Source organism: Alnus glutinosa, chromosome 8 (genome assembly GCF_958979055.1).
Source record: "Alnus glutinosa chromosome 8, dhAlnGlut1.1, whole genome shotgun sequence".
NCBI lineage: Eukaryota > Viridiplantae > Streptophyta > Magnoliopsida > Fagales > Betulaceae > Alnus > Alnus glutinosa.
In genome coordinates, this window is record NC_084893.1 from 24,079,351 (window position 1) to 24,097,872 (window position 18,522).

General features: G+C 39.7%; 1 protein-coding gene across 1 annotated transcript; it reads left to right on the top strand.

Annotated features, from left to right (window-relative positions):
- Positions 1-12,793: 12,793 nt before the first annotated feature.
- LOC133876259 (ABC transporter G family member 9) lies at positions 12,794-16,597 on the top strand. Its single transcript, XM_062314542.1, has 4 exons — positions 12,794-12,889; positions 12,998-13,787; positions 14,691-15,016; positions 15,932-16,597. The coding sequence occupies exons 1-4, from the start codon at positions 12,794-12,796 to the stop codon at positions 16,595-16,597; spliced, it is 1,878 nt and encodes a 625-aa protein (XP_062170526.1).
- Positions 16,598-18,522: the final 1,925 nt, after the last annotated feature.

The following is an 18,522-nucleotide window of genomic DNA, read 5'->3' on the forward strand; positions in this document are numbered from 1 at the left end:
ATACTATTGATATGGATATTTAGAGAAATATGGATTGAAGATGATGGATTGATGATAGAAAATACTGGATAAACTTATATTGAAATGATAAGAGCAAATTCAAGATTGCTCAATCTCAAGGAATTTCTAGTAATAAACTTCTGACAATTCTTTTCTTCATATTCTCTGTCGATTGGTTACAATCTGCCAAGCTGATCTTCTAAAGCCTGCTACTATCGTCACTTCATCACATGTTTTCTCCATATCTCCTCCCTAGTCAACTCTTTCTCTGACTTACAATGAGCTAAGCTCAACACCTTAACAAAATTACAATGTAAAAAGGCCTATCAAAACTAAATTATATACAAGAAAAGCCTATTAGATAAAAGGCTCTCTCACACACACACACACACCTAATTAACCCATAAAAACCCCACTACATAACCTAATTAACCCATAAAAAGCCAAAAAAACATTTGCTACCATTTATCAAATAGAAAAATAAACTTCTTGTGCCAACATATATAATTGTGTTGCAAGACTCAGCTAGAGAAGGTTGAGAATTTCGGTTCATCAATTTTCATGTTTAATTAGCCAATGAGGAGATGTGAGATGCATGTTCAGCAAAGGCAGGATTTTTATCTTGAAACTTCTTTTGTGCTATTTGAAAGATTTAGGATAAGAACTGGTTTGATTAACTTACCAAAACCAGTGCAGTGTCTTGTATTTATAAAGTCATTTACAGGAGTAAGGAGTGATTGTACTAGGTTTACAGAAACAGAAAAATCAAAGAATGCAGAAAAGGGAAACGCTACGACTAGAGTGTGTGCTGTGTTAATGAGCAGAAAGTGATCCGGGAAACATGGAGCTTCAGCTTGTAGCAGGAATCCAGGTGACTAGGCTGCTGCATGCTCCTGTTGTCAGCTGCTGTGAGAGAGCAAGTCAGGAAAGAGGAAAGAGGCTTGTGCTGAGTTTGAGGAGCAGATCCGGAAGACATGGAGCAGGAATCCAGGGGAAGGGAGGCTGCAGGCTGCTGGTCTGACAAGTAGCTGTTGCTGTAAGAAGGCTCTCCTTTGCTGATTTTCAAGCTAATGTTGAGGTGCTGATTATATCCTCTAACATGATTTTGATTCTCATCATCATCATTTTTTATTATTTTTTATTTTATTTTATTTTTGTGAAATGACTTGGGTCTTTAAACTGTACCTCAAAAGCCAAACATAAGGGCAACTATGGACCAAGAAAAGAGCCACTAAAGGAGTAGAAAGAAAAGCATGGGCATTTTAATTGTACCACAAGGCTAGGATTGGGCCAACTATGGGCTAAAAGAAAATAGGCTTGAGTTTTTGGACATTACCATAAAGCCTATAAATAGAAAAGAAAGGCCCGGGTATTTTAATGGTACCACAAGGCCGAAGATTGGGCCAACTATGGGCCAAAAGAAAAGAGCCCAATGGCTTAAAAATTGACTTGAATTTTTCAACATTACCTCAAGCAAGAAATTTGGGAGCCAACTATGGGCCAAAAAGTTGAATGAGCTTGGGCTTTTAAACATTTGCCACAAGTTAGAAATTAGGCCAACAATGAGCCAAAGAGAAGAGGGCCAACTGTGGCCAAAATGATACCTCATTTTTTTTTTTTTCTTTCTCTTCTAGACTTATAGCATCCGTTTATTTTTTTTTTTCTGATAAGCTTCTGTCATCTTCTGATGCTTCTGGACCAAAACAAAAACAAAGAAAAGTCTAGCATCTTCTATACACGGTAGACAGTACAAAGCAAAAGAAAAAGGTGTACACTGTACAGGCAAGGCTGTGGTGCACCGACTGTAGACAGGAAACAGAGCAAAGGAAAGAAAACCGCAACTTTGACTAAGGCAGTGGGAGATGTGGGATAGTGAGGAGGCTCACGTGTAGAAAAATTTGAGAGTGAGAAATGTTTCTAGGAGACTTGTGTGCTAGGAGGTGCTGGGAACGACTGGGAGACGTGAGGTGGGAAACGTGGCAGAGATCATGGATTCGTGGGGTATTTTTTTTTTTTTTTTTGTAGGCATCTTCTTCTAAGAAGAAAACTAAGATGGGAAAGTATTTGAGAGGTCAAATAAGAAGAGACCAGGCGTGTCTCCAGGAGATCATTCTGGAGGGAAGGCAAGACAAGGTGTTGGAAACAAGATGAAACAGTACAAAACAGGGAATCCAGAGAGACGGGTCTAAGATTAAGACTTTGCACACCAAAAGAGATGGGTTTATTTTTGGCTCTGGGGAGGAAGAGTGGCTGTGGTGAGCTTCTGGATTCTTTTAGGGTATGATTTGGGTGGAGAAACAGAGGTGAATCTAAGCACGAGGCAAGTGGAGGTGCAGAACCAGGTTATGGGTGAGACGTGTTTAATGAAAGGGCTGAAAGAGAGCAAAGAGTTAAAAAAGCTCTTGTAGAGCTTCCTCAAGGCACTGCCCGTGTGAGCTGTGTGAGCTATGCTCACACGGGCTGTGCTGCAGCCAAAGGAAGAAGAGAAACAAGATCGTAAGGCGTTAGCCAACAAGCTCTGATACCATGAAAGATTTAGGATAAGAACTGGTTTGGTTAACTTACCAAAACCAGTGCAGTGTCTTGTATTTATAAAGTCATTTACAGGAGTAAGGAGTGATTGTACTAGGTTTACAGAAACAGAAAAATCAAAGAATGCAGAAAAGGGAAACGCTACGACTAGAGTGTGTGCTGTGTTAATGAGCAGAAAGTGATCCGGGAAACATGGAGCTTCAGCTTGTAGCAGGAATCCAGGTGACTAGGCTGCTGCATGCTCCTGTTGTCAGCTGCTGTGAGAGAGCAAGTCAGGAAAGAGGAAAGAGGCTTGTGCTGAGTTTGAGGAGCAGATCCGGAAGACATGGAGCAGGAATCCAGGGGAAGGGAGGCTGCAGGCTGCTGGTCTGACAAGTAGCTGTTGCTGTAAGAAGGCTCTCCTTTGCTGATTTTCAAGCTAATGTTGAGGTGCTGATTTTATCCTCTAACACTATTCAATAAGAGAATGATACATCAGCGTAGAATACCAAATATAATAAACTCAAAAACACTGATTTTTTTTTTTTTCTTCCTATTATCTTTGCTTCATCCACAAAATCTCTAATCCTCCTTTAAGACTACGGAAAGCCACCACCCCCTCCTCCGCCGAACGCCACCACTCCCGTTCCTCCGCCGGATGCCACCGCGAAAAACAACTCATTTCCTAGCCTCCCATCCGTGCAGACTTTCACGAGCAAAAGAAGAGATGATTTCTCAGTATATACTAAAGAGGAAAGGGTACGTGAGAAACCCAATGAATCTCCGTTTCAAATTCTGCTGCATCGATCCCACGAGTTCTTTGGTTCATTGGTTCCTCAGGCCAAATGGGAAAAAAAATTGAGTTGTACGTATATAAACAACTTCTAATTATGCTTTCATTGTATCGTTCTTGTAAGCTTACACTTGGAAATGAAGAGATCGAGTAGCTGTGTAATTCATGTACTACACAATTTCAAAAGCTCGGAATTCGGGCAATCCTTCAAAGCCAAATTTGAGAGAAGTGAGAGAAAGTACAGTGAACTTGAAGCAAGACTTAAAAAAATATGAAAACTAAAAAAGAAAAACAAATCTGAAGTTGAATACATGCAAAGAGGTTTTCAAGAGGTATTCCGTTATCTTGAAATACAATTGCTATTAGGAGCTTGCAGTATATAAAAGGGAAGAATGTGAAAGTTATTGCTATAAAACTTTGCTTTGCTGCAGCAACATATAATTTGTGGTTACATAGAAATGCATTGTTCCATGGCCGGTCTCCTAAGTAGAAGAAGGTTTACTGTCCAAGATTAGATGGGAAAATTAAAGTTAGATTGTTAGCCAAGTTTCCTTCTAAATAGATTTGTTTGTCTATTAAGGGATGATCTGGCTTTCTGTTGTTATGTACGTGTTCATAGTTTTGGTTTGCTAGGAGGGCTTTGTTTCTTATTTCTTGAAGTTTTTTCCTTTATTTGGTGTTTGAGGAATTTGTTTTAGCTTCTGTTGAAACCATGATTCCAGTGTTTACTGAAGAGTTGTACTGGTTTTGAGTTTGGTTTATAAAGTTTTAATTCAAAAAAAAAAAAAAAAAAAAACAAAGGAAACCAACAATCAATTACAATCACATTGGAGAGAAAGTGACTATGGGCTCGTCTGGTACTCAAAATGACTATTTCATTAGTAAAGTGAATAGCTATTACCGGGAATGGAAGAATGTAGAATCTATTTCTATTCTTTGGTTTGATTGTAACGCTGGAATAAAATATCAAATATGTGCGCCGGTCACTGGTGAATGAAATTATATTATAACTAAATTTCCTAAAAAAACCCTTATAATACAAATATAATTTACATTCTTAAAAACTTTTTTTTATTATTATTTTTGAAACTTGTTTATGCTATAACTTCTTTTTTTTTTTTATTTTTTTGTAATTCTCTCAAGTTAGTGGCATTTTTTTTTTTGAAGAATCTGCGTCTCATATATATAGCAATCTAGTAGTTCGTTTTTCATCGAGAAATTTCCGATATAATATAGTCAATGAACTTTTCTTTCCAGAAGAAGCAAAAATACTCTGTAATTATACATATAGAAAAACACATGGAAAATTAAAGCATGGATCAAGCTAACACCAAAGAAATTGCTCTGAATGATAATGAAAAAAAAACAAAAAAAAACTGATTCCGTTTAAGACTTAATTATATTCGTATAAAATAAAAATAATTTTTTTCCTTAATCTCTGAAATTGAAAGATGGTCCAATACTGCGTACCACCAAAAGGGTGTAGAATTGGAAAATTGATCGCCAAATCAGTAATCAGTAATCCTTAGAGAAAGTTGAAAATTTTTGGAGAAAAATCAGAGAAATTTGGATGAAAGGAAGAACTAGTTGGGATGGGTTTCGGAATAGTCATGATGAGAGATAGAAACAGAGAGGGAGGTTAGAGAGAGGATATTGTGCAGAGAAAGATACATGGGTTGACGAAGACAGTCCGTCGTCTGTGACTCTGTCTTCCTTTTCTTTTCTTAGCCGTCGGGTGTCTCGGGGTTCGGGGCTTTTGTGGGCTGTTGTGGGAAGACAATCGATTAATTTATTCCCACAGGACCTTTTGTAGGGGAATGCCTATTCCTTCTCGTAAGGAAATGATTTTTTTTTTTTTTTTAATAGGAAAACTGATATTCATTAATACTCCGTTTGTTTCGGTGTAAAATGATTTTGACATTTTACTGTGTTTGGTAGGAGTAAAAATAATGGTCAACAGAAATCATTTTTAGTTTGACCGTAAAAGTTTCTTTAATTTTTGAAAATCATTTTCTGAAATTAAACTCTTCTTCCTTTCACGCATGTTTGATATCCGATTGTCGGAATTTAGCAATTGTCGGTTGTCGGAATCCAGCAACATCCAGTCGCCAAAATCCTGCCGGCGTCAGAATCCAGCGACATCCGGCCATTGTAGCCTGAATAGCCGGTTCCTGTGGGGCCACGGGCTGTCGGTTGGTCTGGCTTCCAGAACGTGTGTTCATCACCATGCTGGATCTTCTTTTTCTTCTATGAGGAACGAATAATCGTTTCCCACAGACGGCGCCAAACTGTTGGTACAGTTTCCGGTATGGTGTGAATCTGCACGTTCCTTTGATGTTCTTCACGCTTCTCAATAACTCTGCAAAACAACAAAACCTAGGGACCCTTCCGGGGGTCCCGCTCCGATGCCTAAGTTAGCTTCTGTGAGAAAATAATGCTCTATGCATAAAATTGAGTCTTCGTTTATACCTGGGGTATGAGCCTATTTATAGGCATAGAGGTGGAGTCAAACCTGGATTAGGACTCCTGCTCCTTGTTGATCTAGAACTGCTGTCCGAGTTCTAATTGGACTTCAATCCTTTACTAGACTTCTAATTGAGTATCTTCTTAGACTTCTGATCTGATATCTTCTTAGACTTCTGATAATGATAATTATTCTTATCTGATCATTATTCTTATCTGTTTGGACCTTATTAGACTTTTGAATCTCCTCTTTGGATCGGGTTGAGTGGGATTTATCCCCAACAGTTACCCCCCAATTCCCTTATCCAAAGCTTGCTTGAATAATGGGAATTCCATGTCTAAGGAAACCCGATCTTTGTCTCCTTCTGAAAACCTGCTAACCTGCAAAACCCGAGGGTTAAATCTTACCCCCCAATTACCTTCTTGTTTTTCCTTAGGGTTTTCTCCCTGTATCTTGAAAAACCTGCAGAACCCGAGGGTTAAATCTGACCCCCCCGAGAAGTTTCTTCTTGCTTTCGGCTAGGACTGATCCGAGACTCTCGGCTAGGACTGATCCGAGAGTTTTCTTCTTGGTCTCGGCTAGGACTGATCCGAGAGGCTCCTTCTCGGCTAGGACTGATCCGAGAAGTTTTTCTTGCTCTTGGCTAGGACTGATCCGAGAGGCTCCTTCTCGGCTAGGACTGATCCGAGAGGTTTTTTTTTTTTTTTTTTTGCTCTCGGCTAGGACTGATCCGAGAGGCTCCTTCTCGGCTAGGACTGATCCGAGAAGTTTTTTTTTTTTTTTTTGCTCTCGGCTAGGACTGATCCGAGAGGCTCCTTCTCGGCTAGGACTGATCCGAGAAGTTTTTCTTGCTCTCGGCTAGGACTGATCCGAGAGGCTCCTTCTCGGCTAGGACTGATCCGAGAAGATTTTCTTGCTCTCGGCTAGGACTGATCCGAGAGGCTCCTTCTCGGCTAGGACTGATCCGAGAAGTTTTTGCCTGCAAAAGAAACAACATCAACGGGTTCCTGGTCCCTAGACCGGGAACACTCCGATGCTTAAGTCAGCTTTATTCATTTATTCTGAAAATACTTATTCCAAAAATCTGGGGAATTTTCTGTCTAGTCTGAATTAAAAATAAAAATCTAGTTCTTTGCAAATATAAATGCTAAAAAATAAAAGCAAGCCTGAAATTCCCGAGAGTCCTTTTTATGGGATCACGGGCAGATACTGTTGTTGCCTCGGCTCTCTATGCCTAGGGCTTTTGCTTCCTCGGTCCTCTCTTCTTTCTATGTCATCTCGGGGAGCATTCCCTTGATGCCTTTCGTCTAGCTGAGGACGGTCTCGGGGATAGTAATCCCGTGGCTGTTGATCTCGGGGTTGATAGTCCTGATGATTCCGAGGCCTGTTATTTCCTTGATGGTTCCGTTGCTCTCCCAAGAACCGAACCAGCTTGCCATTCTTTATGAATTCTTCTATTAACAACCTTAGGGTTACGCACCCCTCGGTGTGATGACCTGCTTGTTTATGGAAATCACAATACTTCCCTGCATTCCTATAAGGAGGATTACCTGGTATCTTTTGCGGTTCCCGAAACGCCGGATCTCTCTTGATCTCCATGAGGACTTCTGATATCTCGGCATTGAGAGGTGTAAAGTTGTAATATTTGAACTTCTTTACCTGCCTCTGCTCTTCCCAATCAGCTTTCTTGAATTCTTTCCTTTTCTTTTCTGGGGCTGTCTCTCGGGGTAGTCTAGAACTGGCCATAGACTTCAGCGTCTCTTCCTGATTGATGAATTCTTCTACCTTATCCATGAGGCCCTGCAAGGTACTCGGTTGCTTCTGGATCAACTTCTTCATCAAAGGCTCATCGGGTGAAATTCCCTAATAAATGGCAGCAAAGATCATATCCTCGGTCGGATCTTCGACCATAGCCTTCTCTCGGTTGAACCGAGCCATAAACTCCTTAAGACTCTCGTTGCCCTGCTGGTGCAATGATAGCAAATATCCCGAAGGCTTCTTCCTTGTCCGGAAAGCCAAGAACTCCGTTAGGAATATCTTGGACAATTCCTTGAACTGATCAACGGAATTCGGGGGCAGCTTCCTGAACCAGTCTCGGGCATTCCCCGAAAGAGTAAGAGGGAAGGCCCGACATGCTACTTCATCGGGTGTCCCGTGAAGGTCTAGATGAGCTTTGAAATTCTCTAGGTGATCCAAGGGATCTCTGTCTCCTGCATAACTTAGAATTTGGGGTACCTTAAACTTATCGGGAAGCTGATAGTCTGCCACCCGTCTGGTGAAGGGTGAGTCTGTACCCATTAGGAGCTTGTCCACCATTACGGATCTGCCTTTGTCCTTTCTTTCCATCTCCATGTCCGTGCACCTTCTCTCCAGCTGGGCAATAATTCTGCTCAGATCTCCTTGGCGGTCATCCTCCCTCCGAGGATTAATGTTGCTATTGTGATCTTCTTCCTCACGCTCATCCCTGTTCATCTCGGGATTGGGCTGTCTCGTCCTCATGCGTAACAATTCTGCATTTAAGTCTTCAATCTGGGCTTCCAACGCTGCTATGCGATCTTGATCTCCACCCCCCGAGGGAGGGTTCGGTGGAGGCTGCAAATTATTCTGAATAGCCGGTTCCTGTGGGGCCACGGGCTGTCGGTTGGTCTGGCTTCCAGAACGTGTGTTCATCACCATGCTGGATCTTCTTTTTCTTCTATGAGGAACGAATAATCGTTTCCCACAGACGGCGCCAAACTGTTGATACAGTTTCCGGTATGGTGTGAATCTGCACGTTCCTTTGATGTTCTTCATGCTTCTCAATAACTCTGCAAAACAACAAAACCTAGGGACCCTTCCGGGGGTCCCGCTCCGATGCCTAAGTTAGCTTCTGTGAGAAAATAATGCTCTATGCATAAAATTGAGTCTTCGTTTATACCTGGGGTATGAGCCTATTTATAGGCATAGAGGTGGAGTCAAACCTGGATTAGAACTCCTGCTCCTTGTTGATCTAGAACTGCTGTCCGAGTTCTAATTGGACTTCAATCCTTTACTAGACTTCTAATTGAGTATCTTCTTAGACTTCTGATCTGATATCTTCTTAGACTTCTGATAATGATCATTATTCTTATCTGATCATTATTCTTATCTGTTTGGACCTTATTAGACTTTTGAATCTCCTCTTTGGATCGGGTTGAGTGGGATTTATCCCCAACACATGGGTTGACGAAGACAGTCTGTCGTCTGTGACTCTGTCTTCCTTTTCGTTTCTTAGCCGTCGGGTGTCTCGGGGTTCGGGGCTTTTGTGGGCTGTTGTGGGAAGACAATCGATTAATTTATTCCCACAGGACCTTTTGTAGAGGAATGCCTATTTCTTCTTGTAAGGAAATGGTTTTTTTTGGTTTTTTTTTTTTTAATAGGAAAACTGATATTCATTAATACTCCGTTTGTTTCGGCGTAAAATGATTTTGACATTTTACGGTGTTTGGTAGGAGTAAAAATAATGGTCAACAGAAATCATTTTTAGTTTGACCGTAAAAGTTTCTTTAATTTTTGAAAATCGTTTTCTGAAATTAAACTCTTCTTCCTTTCACGCATGTTTGATATCCGATTGTCGGAATTTAGCAATTGTCGGTTGTCGGAATCCAGCAACATCCAGTCGCCAAAATCCTGCCGGCGTCAGAATCCAGCGACATCCGGCCATTGTAGCCTGATGCCGGTGAACTAGATTCTGGCCGAAACTGGACGAAATATTGTCGGATAGAAGTCGACCGGATCTGTCCCAAATGGCTTGAATCTGTTCGGCTTTGGCCGGATCCGACCACTGATCCGGTCGGATTTGGCCAAAATGGTCGGGATATGGCAGGATATGACCGGATCTGGCAACGGCAACAGGACATTGTCGGATTCCGGCTACATTTGCCAAATTCTGATTTTCGCATTTTATAATTTTTTCGTGCAAGTCAAACGCCGAAAAATATTTTCGAGAAAATCATTTTTTCTAATGCTCCATTTGTTTCGACGTAAAATGGTTTCGACGAAATCATTTTTTTTTAAAAAAATAATTTTCTCTAAAATATTTTTCGTTGTTTGGTTCGCACGAAAAAATTACGAAAGGTGAAAATACAACTGTCGCCGGAATCCGGTAACGTCCGGTCACCATTGCCGGATTTCGGTGAGCATGTTTGGCCGGATCCGGCCAAAATTGTCGAATTCCGGCCGGACTCCTCCAGATCTGGTTAGATTTGGCAGGATCCCGGCCATTTTGGCCAAATCCAACCGGATCCATTCAGATCTGGCTAGATCAATGGCTGGATCCGGTCAGATCCGGCTGGATTCCAGCCATTTTGGCCAAATTCGGCCAACTTCTAACCATGGCCGTATTCTGGCCAGTTTCGGCCGGAATCTGGTCCGCCGTTGACAGTGGCCGGATGTTGCTGGATTCCCGCGCCGACAATATTTCGGTGACCGGATGTTGTCGGATTTTAGTGCCGCCTGGATTTCGACGACCGACCATTGCCGGATTCTAGCAATCGTATATCAAACATGCATGCAAGGACGAAGAGTTCAATTTCGGAAAACGATTTATGGTTTTTAAAATCATAAATCATTTTTCAAAAATTAAAGAAGGTTTTACGGTCAAACCAAAAATGATTTTCGTTGACCATTATTTTTGCCCATACCAAACACTGTAAAATGCCGAAATCATTTTTCAGAAATCATTTTACACTGAAACAAACGTAGCATAAAAATGATTTCGCCGAAAATATTTTACGACGAAAATTATTTTACGTCGAAACAAACGGAGCATAATATATCAAAAGCCTGAAGGCAAATACAGTGAATAGATGTACAAAACTCCCTACATACTAAGCCAGAAAAAAAAAAATTCTAACTTGGATGCTACCTACAAATATCAAATATTACAGGAACAGACATATGAGTTCCTCTTTAACAATAAAGCACCACAACAAAGGAAAGAGAGTTGATCTAACTATCAAGCCATTAAAAGCCCAATAATATCTGAAAATTTAATAAACAGACTTGCAAAAACCACATTAAAACGCCGAAAAACCAAAATAGAAAACACCAAAACACAGATCCAGCGTCAGGGTAGACTGCCGTCGCTAGAGATCACGGCGCCCCAAGAAACCCCACTGCAGCAGGCGGCCGCTAGGAACCACTGGTCACGACCTAGAAGATGGAGAGTGGCCCACACGCGTGGCTGCCCATGGAGAAGATCCCTGGTGCGTGCCAGCCACGCACTGGGCACTGAAATCCGACGAGGCCATGGCTTGAGGCGGCAGAATCGGAGGAGGCCGGCAAACACCGTAGTTATTCCCATGAGAATTACTATTCCAAGAAATTGGCCCCTACCAAACAAAAGAATAATTATTCTTATAATATAGTCATTTCATTTCAGGAATTTATTTCGTGAACCAAACGGGATCTAAAAGTTGACAGTGGGAGAGGGAATGGGTGCGGCACTGTGGGGGAGAGGCCGTGCTTGTGAGAGAATTGATCAATGAGAGATAGAGAGGCCATACCTATGGAGAGAAGTCATGGGCTTTTCTTTCTTTTTGTCCGGGTGGAAAGGGGTTGTTGTTCGCAGTAGTGTCCAGCGGAGAAACGGGGGGTGGTGGCGTATCTAGCCAAATGATAGGGTGGTGGCTTCTGACGGTCCTAAGGGGGATTAGGAATTTTGTCTATGAATTGAATATAACACAAAGAATTAAAAAATGGTGTTTTTGAGTTTATCATAGATTGAGATGGACAAAAATTTGCTACAGATTGATTGGTTTATAGCTAATTCCTAGTTTAAACTACTCCAATAAATGATCAAGAACGTGAAAAACACATGTTTTTTTTAACGCAACAAATTTACTGAGCAAGATAGCAGCTAGCTAGCCAATTCTTTAGCTAAAGTGGCTATCCGGATGAGAAAGTATTTTTGCTACCGAACTCGATCGGTCATTTTGGCTAGCCCAATATGAATACTCTTAATGACCTAATTATGACTTTGGAGTCCAAGTTACCCAATATATATGATCACTCTGTTTTGGGAGGGGGAAGAACTTGCTGTTTGTTGCAAATTATATGGCGTAGATTAGGGAAGCCAGACTCTGAATTCGATCTTGACGGAACCTGATGTCCTAAAGATGATTTTCGTATGGACAACTGGCTTGCTCCATTTGAATGCCCGCGTAATCGGGGCAGTTTTTGTTTGCTTAGAGAGATTAATCTAGCAAGCAAGCTGGCTGGCTGTTCATAACTATCTGTCTAGTTACTTGCTTAGTTTCCCTATTTCTATTTTTGTGTATATATATACATGTATAAAGATCGGCATCACCTACCGGATTTCATTCAAAAAATAAGTGCCGGGCCACCAGAAATTATCTCATCAAATGGGTTTTCACATTATTTGCTTTTCAAGGGCATGCGAGTTAAGTATATATATACGTATAGAGTTTGCTCGTCCTTAATTCGAAAGCAAAATATCAGCATGTTTATAGTAATTAACCTTCTCTCACGCATTACGCAATCGGTTGAAATAATTATCAGATTAGACGTGTTGATTGTTGGGATTTTTAGCTTGAATTTGTAGATTGTGTTCACATATTTATGCAATATTATTCTTGGTCTTGGGTATAACAAATTAATAGCAGGAATTTCGGTGGGGTGGTGGGATTAATTGTGAAGCCTTATGTTAACGTTACCTATTCGTCTACAATATCTATATATGTGGAGTCGTATGTAACAGAAACAGATAGAGAAAGCTGAGGACGTGGGAATCCGAAAACCAGATTTTGAAGCCAACCCATCAAAGGAGCCGCGAATTATTGGCGCGATCAATATTATTCGTGATGACCAAACCCGGCCAAAATTAACACTGATCTCATCATCTCTCTGGCATGAGTCCTAACATGGTTAACCCTCTCCTTTCTGTTTCCAACTTTTTGTACACTCAAATCATACATTCATCTATATATTTAAGCACCCATTTGATCATTATCAAGAACGGAAGTGAGAATAACGTGGAGCAAGAGATGGCGCCGGACATAGAGGCTCAAACTAATAAGAAGAACACAGACACGGAATCCCCAGGCATCTTTATGAAAGCCAATCGGCCTGTTACGTTGAAGGTATGTACATTAACAAGATCATCAGTTTCTATGTTATATATATATATGTGTGTGTGTGTGTGTGTGTGTGTGTTATAATGGCTTTAATTTGTTTGATTGATTGAACAGTTTGAGGACGTTGTTTACAAGATCAAGACTAAGAAAAGGGTATTGCTTGACAGAAAAGCAAAGTCTGAGGAGAAAGTGATCTTGAATCGAATCACAGGCGTGGTTGAACCGGGGGAAGTGTTGGCCATGCTAGGCCCATCAGGCAGCGGCAAAACCACACTGCTGACCGCGCTGGGAGGCCGCCTTGGCGGGTGGCTCGGCGGAAGAATAACCTACAATGGCAGGCCGTTTTCGAACGCGATGAAGCGAAACACGGGTTTTGTTAGCCAAGACGATCTGCTCCACCCCCACTTGACGGTGACCGAAACTCTAGTATTCACTTCTCTTCTCCGATTGCCGAATAGTTTCACGAAAGAAGAGAAAGTGGAGCATGCCGAAGCTGTGATAACTCAACTTGGGCTAACAAAGTGCAAGAATAGCATCATTGGAGGAAGCTTCCTGAGGGGGGTTTCTGGGGGGGAGAGAAAGAGGGTTAGTATTGGACAAGAAATGCTCATAAATCCTAGCCTGCTGTTTTTGGACGAGCCCACATCGGGTCTTGACTCGACGACTGCTCAGAGAATTGTGTCTACATTGTGGGAGTTAGCAAATGGAGGAAGAACAGTTGTTATGACGATACACCAGCCTTCAAGCAGGCTGTTTTACATGTTTCATAAGGTTTTACTGCTATCTGAAGGCAACCCTTTGTATTTTGGGAAAGGATCAGGAGCCATGGAGTACTTTTCAAGTGTCGGATATTCCCCGTTGGTTGCCATGAATCCTGCAGATTTTCTCTTAGATCTTGCAAATGGTATGTGTCAGATAATTTACTGCATGATTCCATTTCTGAACTACCTATAATCTCTTAATTAAGATGATTTGAAAACTAGTACTGCATGGGCTGTTACAATGAGAATGCTTGCATTGGTCCTTGCATCGAGTCAATTTGGTTAATTGGGAGCCTAGTTATTAGTGTGAAGCTTAATTATAAAAGCATGTTACCAAAGCAGAGTTGAAATTTTGGGAAATTACCTTGGTTATAAGGATCTGAAAAGGCCTGGGAAATTAACCTTATTAACTTTTGGGAAACGTTTCATAACTCATCATAAATGCAGTCTCATCTTCCCATAATTTAATTATCTTTGCCGTTTAGTTTAATCTGACTTCCCCTTTCCACTGATCTCATTCTCTGAGATTGCTTCCTTTTTTTTCGGGGCAAAAAGTAAAAAAAAATCAGTATTTTTTGAGTTTTTTACCAAACATACCGGCTTTTAGCACTGTTTGGCACACTAATTAAGAATGCTTGGAATTGCAGGAAATAAAGTTTTTAAAGTGATTTTTAAGCTTTTCCCAAATTTTTTTTAGAGTAAAAATATTCAAATAAGTACTTTTAAAGTTTTAACCAAACAAACCAGCTTTTTGTCAAGTAGAACCTTTTAAATACTAAAAGTAAGTTTAGAAACACAATCTCAATCGGACTTAATTGGTAGAACTATGTAGTAACAGTATCTTCTTGTTGGAGTGGCAGGCAGTATAAAATTCCTGCAAACCAAAAGAGATCGAAGCATAAAAACCAAGTGAAATACTAATTTGATGATCAGTGTTGATGGGCAAGTACAATTTTCTGGATACGAATTATTTGCACGTCTGTTATATTCAGGCATCATTAATTATATTGATGGTTCTTTGTCGACATTCATCATTATGTTTGTAGGTGAGTCATCGGATGATCATAAGCATGAGGATCAAATCCTGGTTAAGCAGACTTTAGTATCCGCCTACAAATGCAATCTTGCTGACAAATTGAAGGCCGAGCTTCAAGAGATTAACAGCAATCAATTTCAAGATGGATGTGAGGATAAGCAATTTGGGAGATGGTCCACAACTTGGTGGCAGCAATTCTCTGTGTTGTTTAAAAGAGGGGTCAAAGAAAGAAGACACGAGTCATTCTCTGGCCTCAAGATAGGTGAGGTTCTGGTGGTGGCATTTCTTGCGGGACTACTATGGTGGCAATCTGATGCTTCCCACCTTCAAGATCAGGTAATAATTAAATCTTTTCTCTTTGTATTTTGCACAAATAGGTGATTCCAATTTATGGGAGACTATGATTCTAATAATGTTCAGCTTTTCTTGCTTGGAAAAAAAAAAGAGAAAAAACAGAATCAGCTTTTCTTAAAAAATGATCACTTTCGTTATGATCATATAGGAGTCATTTTTGTAACCAATAAGACCTTTTTGATTTGGCCTAGCATTAATGGAAAATCCAAATTTCAAAATTCAATGAAAACTGGAAGTTGAAATTCTGGTAGCATGCTGATTAGATTGAAATTTTCAACAATTTTGCTACTTAAATTGGTAGCAATTTTGTTACGGGCTTAATTTCTCAAGCACATAACGGACAGAATAAGTATGTTACGATCCTAAGTGTCTTACAATGCTCAAGTATAAGCTTAACTATATATATATATATAAGCTTTTGGGCACCTACCTCTTGCAATTAGCCAATTTTCAAGGGTCATTTATACCTAAGGCTTATATCATTTGCAAGACTCTTTTTGCCATAGAGTTGTGGACCCATAACAAATTCAAACATCAAAGGTAAAAAGTTAATATGGGTTCCACTCATTTGGACAAATAAGCGTAGAAAATTAAAACTTTCACATTTGATGTCCGAATTGCTAACAATTCGATTATCAGATTGCTAGGATTCAGATCCTGGCCGACAACCTTTTAGAACAGGCCTAATGCGTTGCATGACATACTCATACTGATTTATTTAACGACTTAATTTGAACATGACATGATACAAATTCATGATACAAATTTGTGGCTGTTTTAGCAAATTGCAATATGCAAAGACAAGTGGATTGAGACAGGATGAATATCTGTCGAGTGCTTCTGAAAGATGATAATCTAATTAACAACCTGGAATATATCCCGTTTGATTTCATGCAGATTGGGCTGCTTTTCTTCCTAACAGGATTTTGGGGCTTCTTCGCTCTGTTTGAAGCTATTTTCACCTTCCCCGAGGAGCGTATGATGCTCAATAAGGAACGATCTTCAGGCATGTACAGGCTCTCATCATACTTCTTATCAAGGAGCGTTGTTGACCTCCCCATGGAGCTTATCCTTCCCACCGTTTTTGTCATCATTACCTACTGGATGGCAGGCCTGAAGCCGACGGCCGGCCACTTTCTTCACACCTTGTTTGTCCTCCTATACAGCGTGCTGGTTTCACAAGGCTTAGGTCTTGCCATTGGCGCTATGGTAATGGATCAAAAATCTGCCACCACGCTTGGAACAGTCATCATGTTGACATTTCTTCTCGCCGGTGGATTCTACGTTCAACATGTTCCTCCCTTCATAGCATGGATCAAATACATCTCTCTTAGCCAGTACGCTTACAAGCTCTTGATAGGTTCTCAATACAAGCCGGACGACACGTATCCCTGTGCCGGTGCCGGCGGCCTTTGTTTGATTGGGGAGTATCCAGCTATAAAGCAAGTGGGGCTCGATGGGCAAGCCATCGGAGTTGTTGCTTTGGCTATAATGCTCGTGGGTTACCGGCTCATCGCTTATATTGCCCTCATGAGGATTGGCGTGACAAAGAAAGTATCGTAGTTGTTTAATCCAAATAGTTGAGATAGTGTTAATTAAAAGTTGATTAAGGGAGAGATACATAGAGGAAATTCATATGGATTAGAGATGCATGCATGCAGTAGCTTAATTCGTTTTGATTGCTCACTTTGTTCATGTTTTCATCTGTTTATATAGTAGTTAGGGAGGAAAGGGGCTAAAGGTTGTCAGATTGTTGGTAATTAAGCTGCTGGCATGAATTAAGGTTGTGTTTGGGATTGTGATTTCGTAAACAACAAGTGCGATTTTAAAAAAAATCGCAGAATATAAATCGTTTGTGAACTGCACTTTTAAAAACTACGATTTAAAAGCGCAGATTCAAGTAAGAGATTGCTTTTTTAAAAACGTAAAATTTTAAAGGTTAAACTGCGATTTTACCAAACGTTTAATTACGTTTTTAAAAATCACTTTTTCAAATTGCACATTTTAAAATCGTTACTTTAAATCGCACTTTTTCAAATCGCAAACCCAAATAGATCTTAAGAATTAATGTAGGCTTTTTTGTGGTACACATTTATTTCATGAAAATCGAATATGTTAATTCCTTTTGCGTGATTAGAACTTTCATATAGTCCAACTATTTTTTCTCATATATTTTCTTCTGTTTCGTTCACTAGTTGAACCGCTAGCTAGGGTTCATCAAGACATATAAAAGATAATTTGTTCTTCTTCTTTGCAAGTATATATGATCCCCCTTTTTTTTTATCGGCAGGAAAAAGAAAAAAAAAATGACAAAAACCTTAATTTTCTGCCTATTTAGTTGGAGGTTAGATCTGGTGGTGAGCATGCTTCAGGGTTGGCACGCCTCCACCTTTGTTTGAATGTCAGAATCACCTCTAAAATATTAGAGGCGAATTGGGTGCAAGTCGAAATCAACCTTTCTAAGGAACGAAGATTGTGGCTACAAAAAAAAATATGGCACATGTCACTCATAAATATAGTATTATGTGTCATCTCATAAATATAGTACTTAATATATTAATATATTTTTTCTTAAAAGTGACACGTGTTATAATTCTATTGATGTTGATGTGGCAACACTAACAAAATTCGTCAAGTGTTTTAACGGAATTTGACTGCATAAGCTAAATTGTTATTTTGGCCTACTTCGATAATCTCTGAATTATTTTTTATACCGTAGGAATTGATTTGTAATTTACACCAACCAGAGAGTCTAATTTTGCATTGTTCCTTATATGTTAATTAGCTGTTAAAGTGACACTTTCTCTACCTTTTCAGGAAAATGATTTCAATTGAAAACACTCTTTGGTGTTTGGCTCGTATTAGTGACGACGGCCAATGGCTGGTGACGGCCAAAAATGACCATCAAAAAGCGACCTCCAACCAGGATCCGACGATCTCTAGCGGCGGCGAAGAGTATGAAAGAAAAGATAAACAAATAAAAAAAATAAAGACAATAGCACAATAATAAAATAGAGACAAGGAATTAATGTGGTTTGGTCTATGATCTACTTTCACATGATAAAGCCCAAAAGGCTAAATTTTTTTTTTATTCATTTATATATTTACAATGCATGAGACTCATATTTATAGAAGAATTGTGGTACATAAGTATGGTAATCAAATCAATGTGATTTTATTACCATCAAATTCGATTACAATCAAATAAATCTCATATATTCTCATACTAAATCCAATTATAATTATATGAAAAATATATTCTCTAACAGAATAAACTATGAGAGACATTAATGCGTACGAGAAAGAGAATTTTAAATTCAAAAAATGGTTTACGATATTAAAAAACGGAAACCATTTTCTGAAGATTGAAGAAGTTTTTCCAATTATGTACAAAAAAAAAAAAAAGTTTCAGTTTGTTCATAATTTTTAGTCGTATCAAACATTAAAATATATATAAAATATTTTACGCCAAAACAAATGGAAGCTAA

Bases quoted from the DNA above. Each gene is read 5' to 3' on its own strand.
- LOC133876259 (XM_062314542.1), top strand. From the start codon at position 12,794: ATGGCGCCGGACATAGAGGCTCAAACTAATAAGAAGAACACAGACACG. The intron at 12,890-12,997 runs GTATGTACATTA...TTGATTGAACAG, and splicing joins ATCGGCCTGTTACGTTGAAG to TTTGAGGACGTTGTTTACAA. The intron at 15,017-15,931 runs GTAATAATTAAA...GATTTCATGCAG, and splicing joins CTTCCCACCTTCAAGATCAG to ATTGGGCTGCTTTTCTTCCT.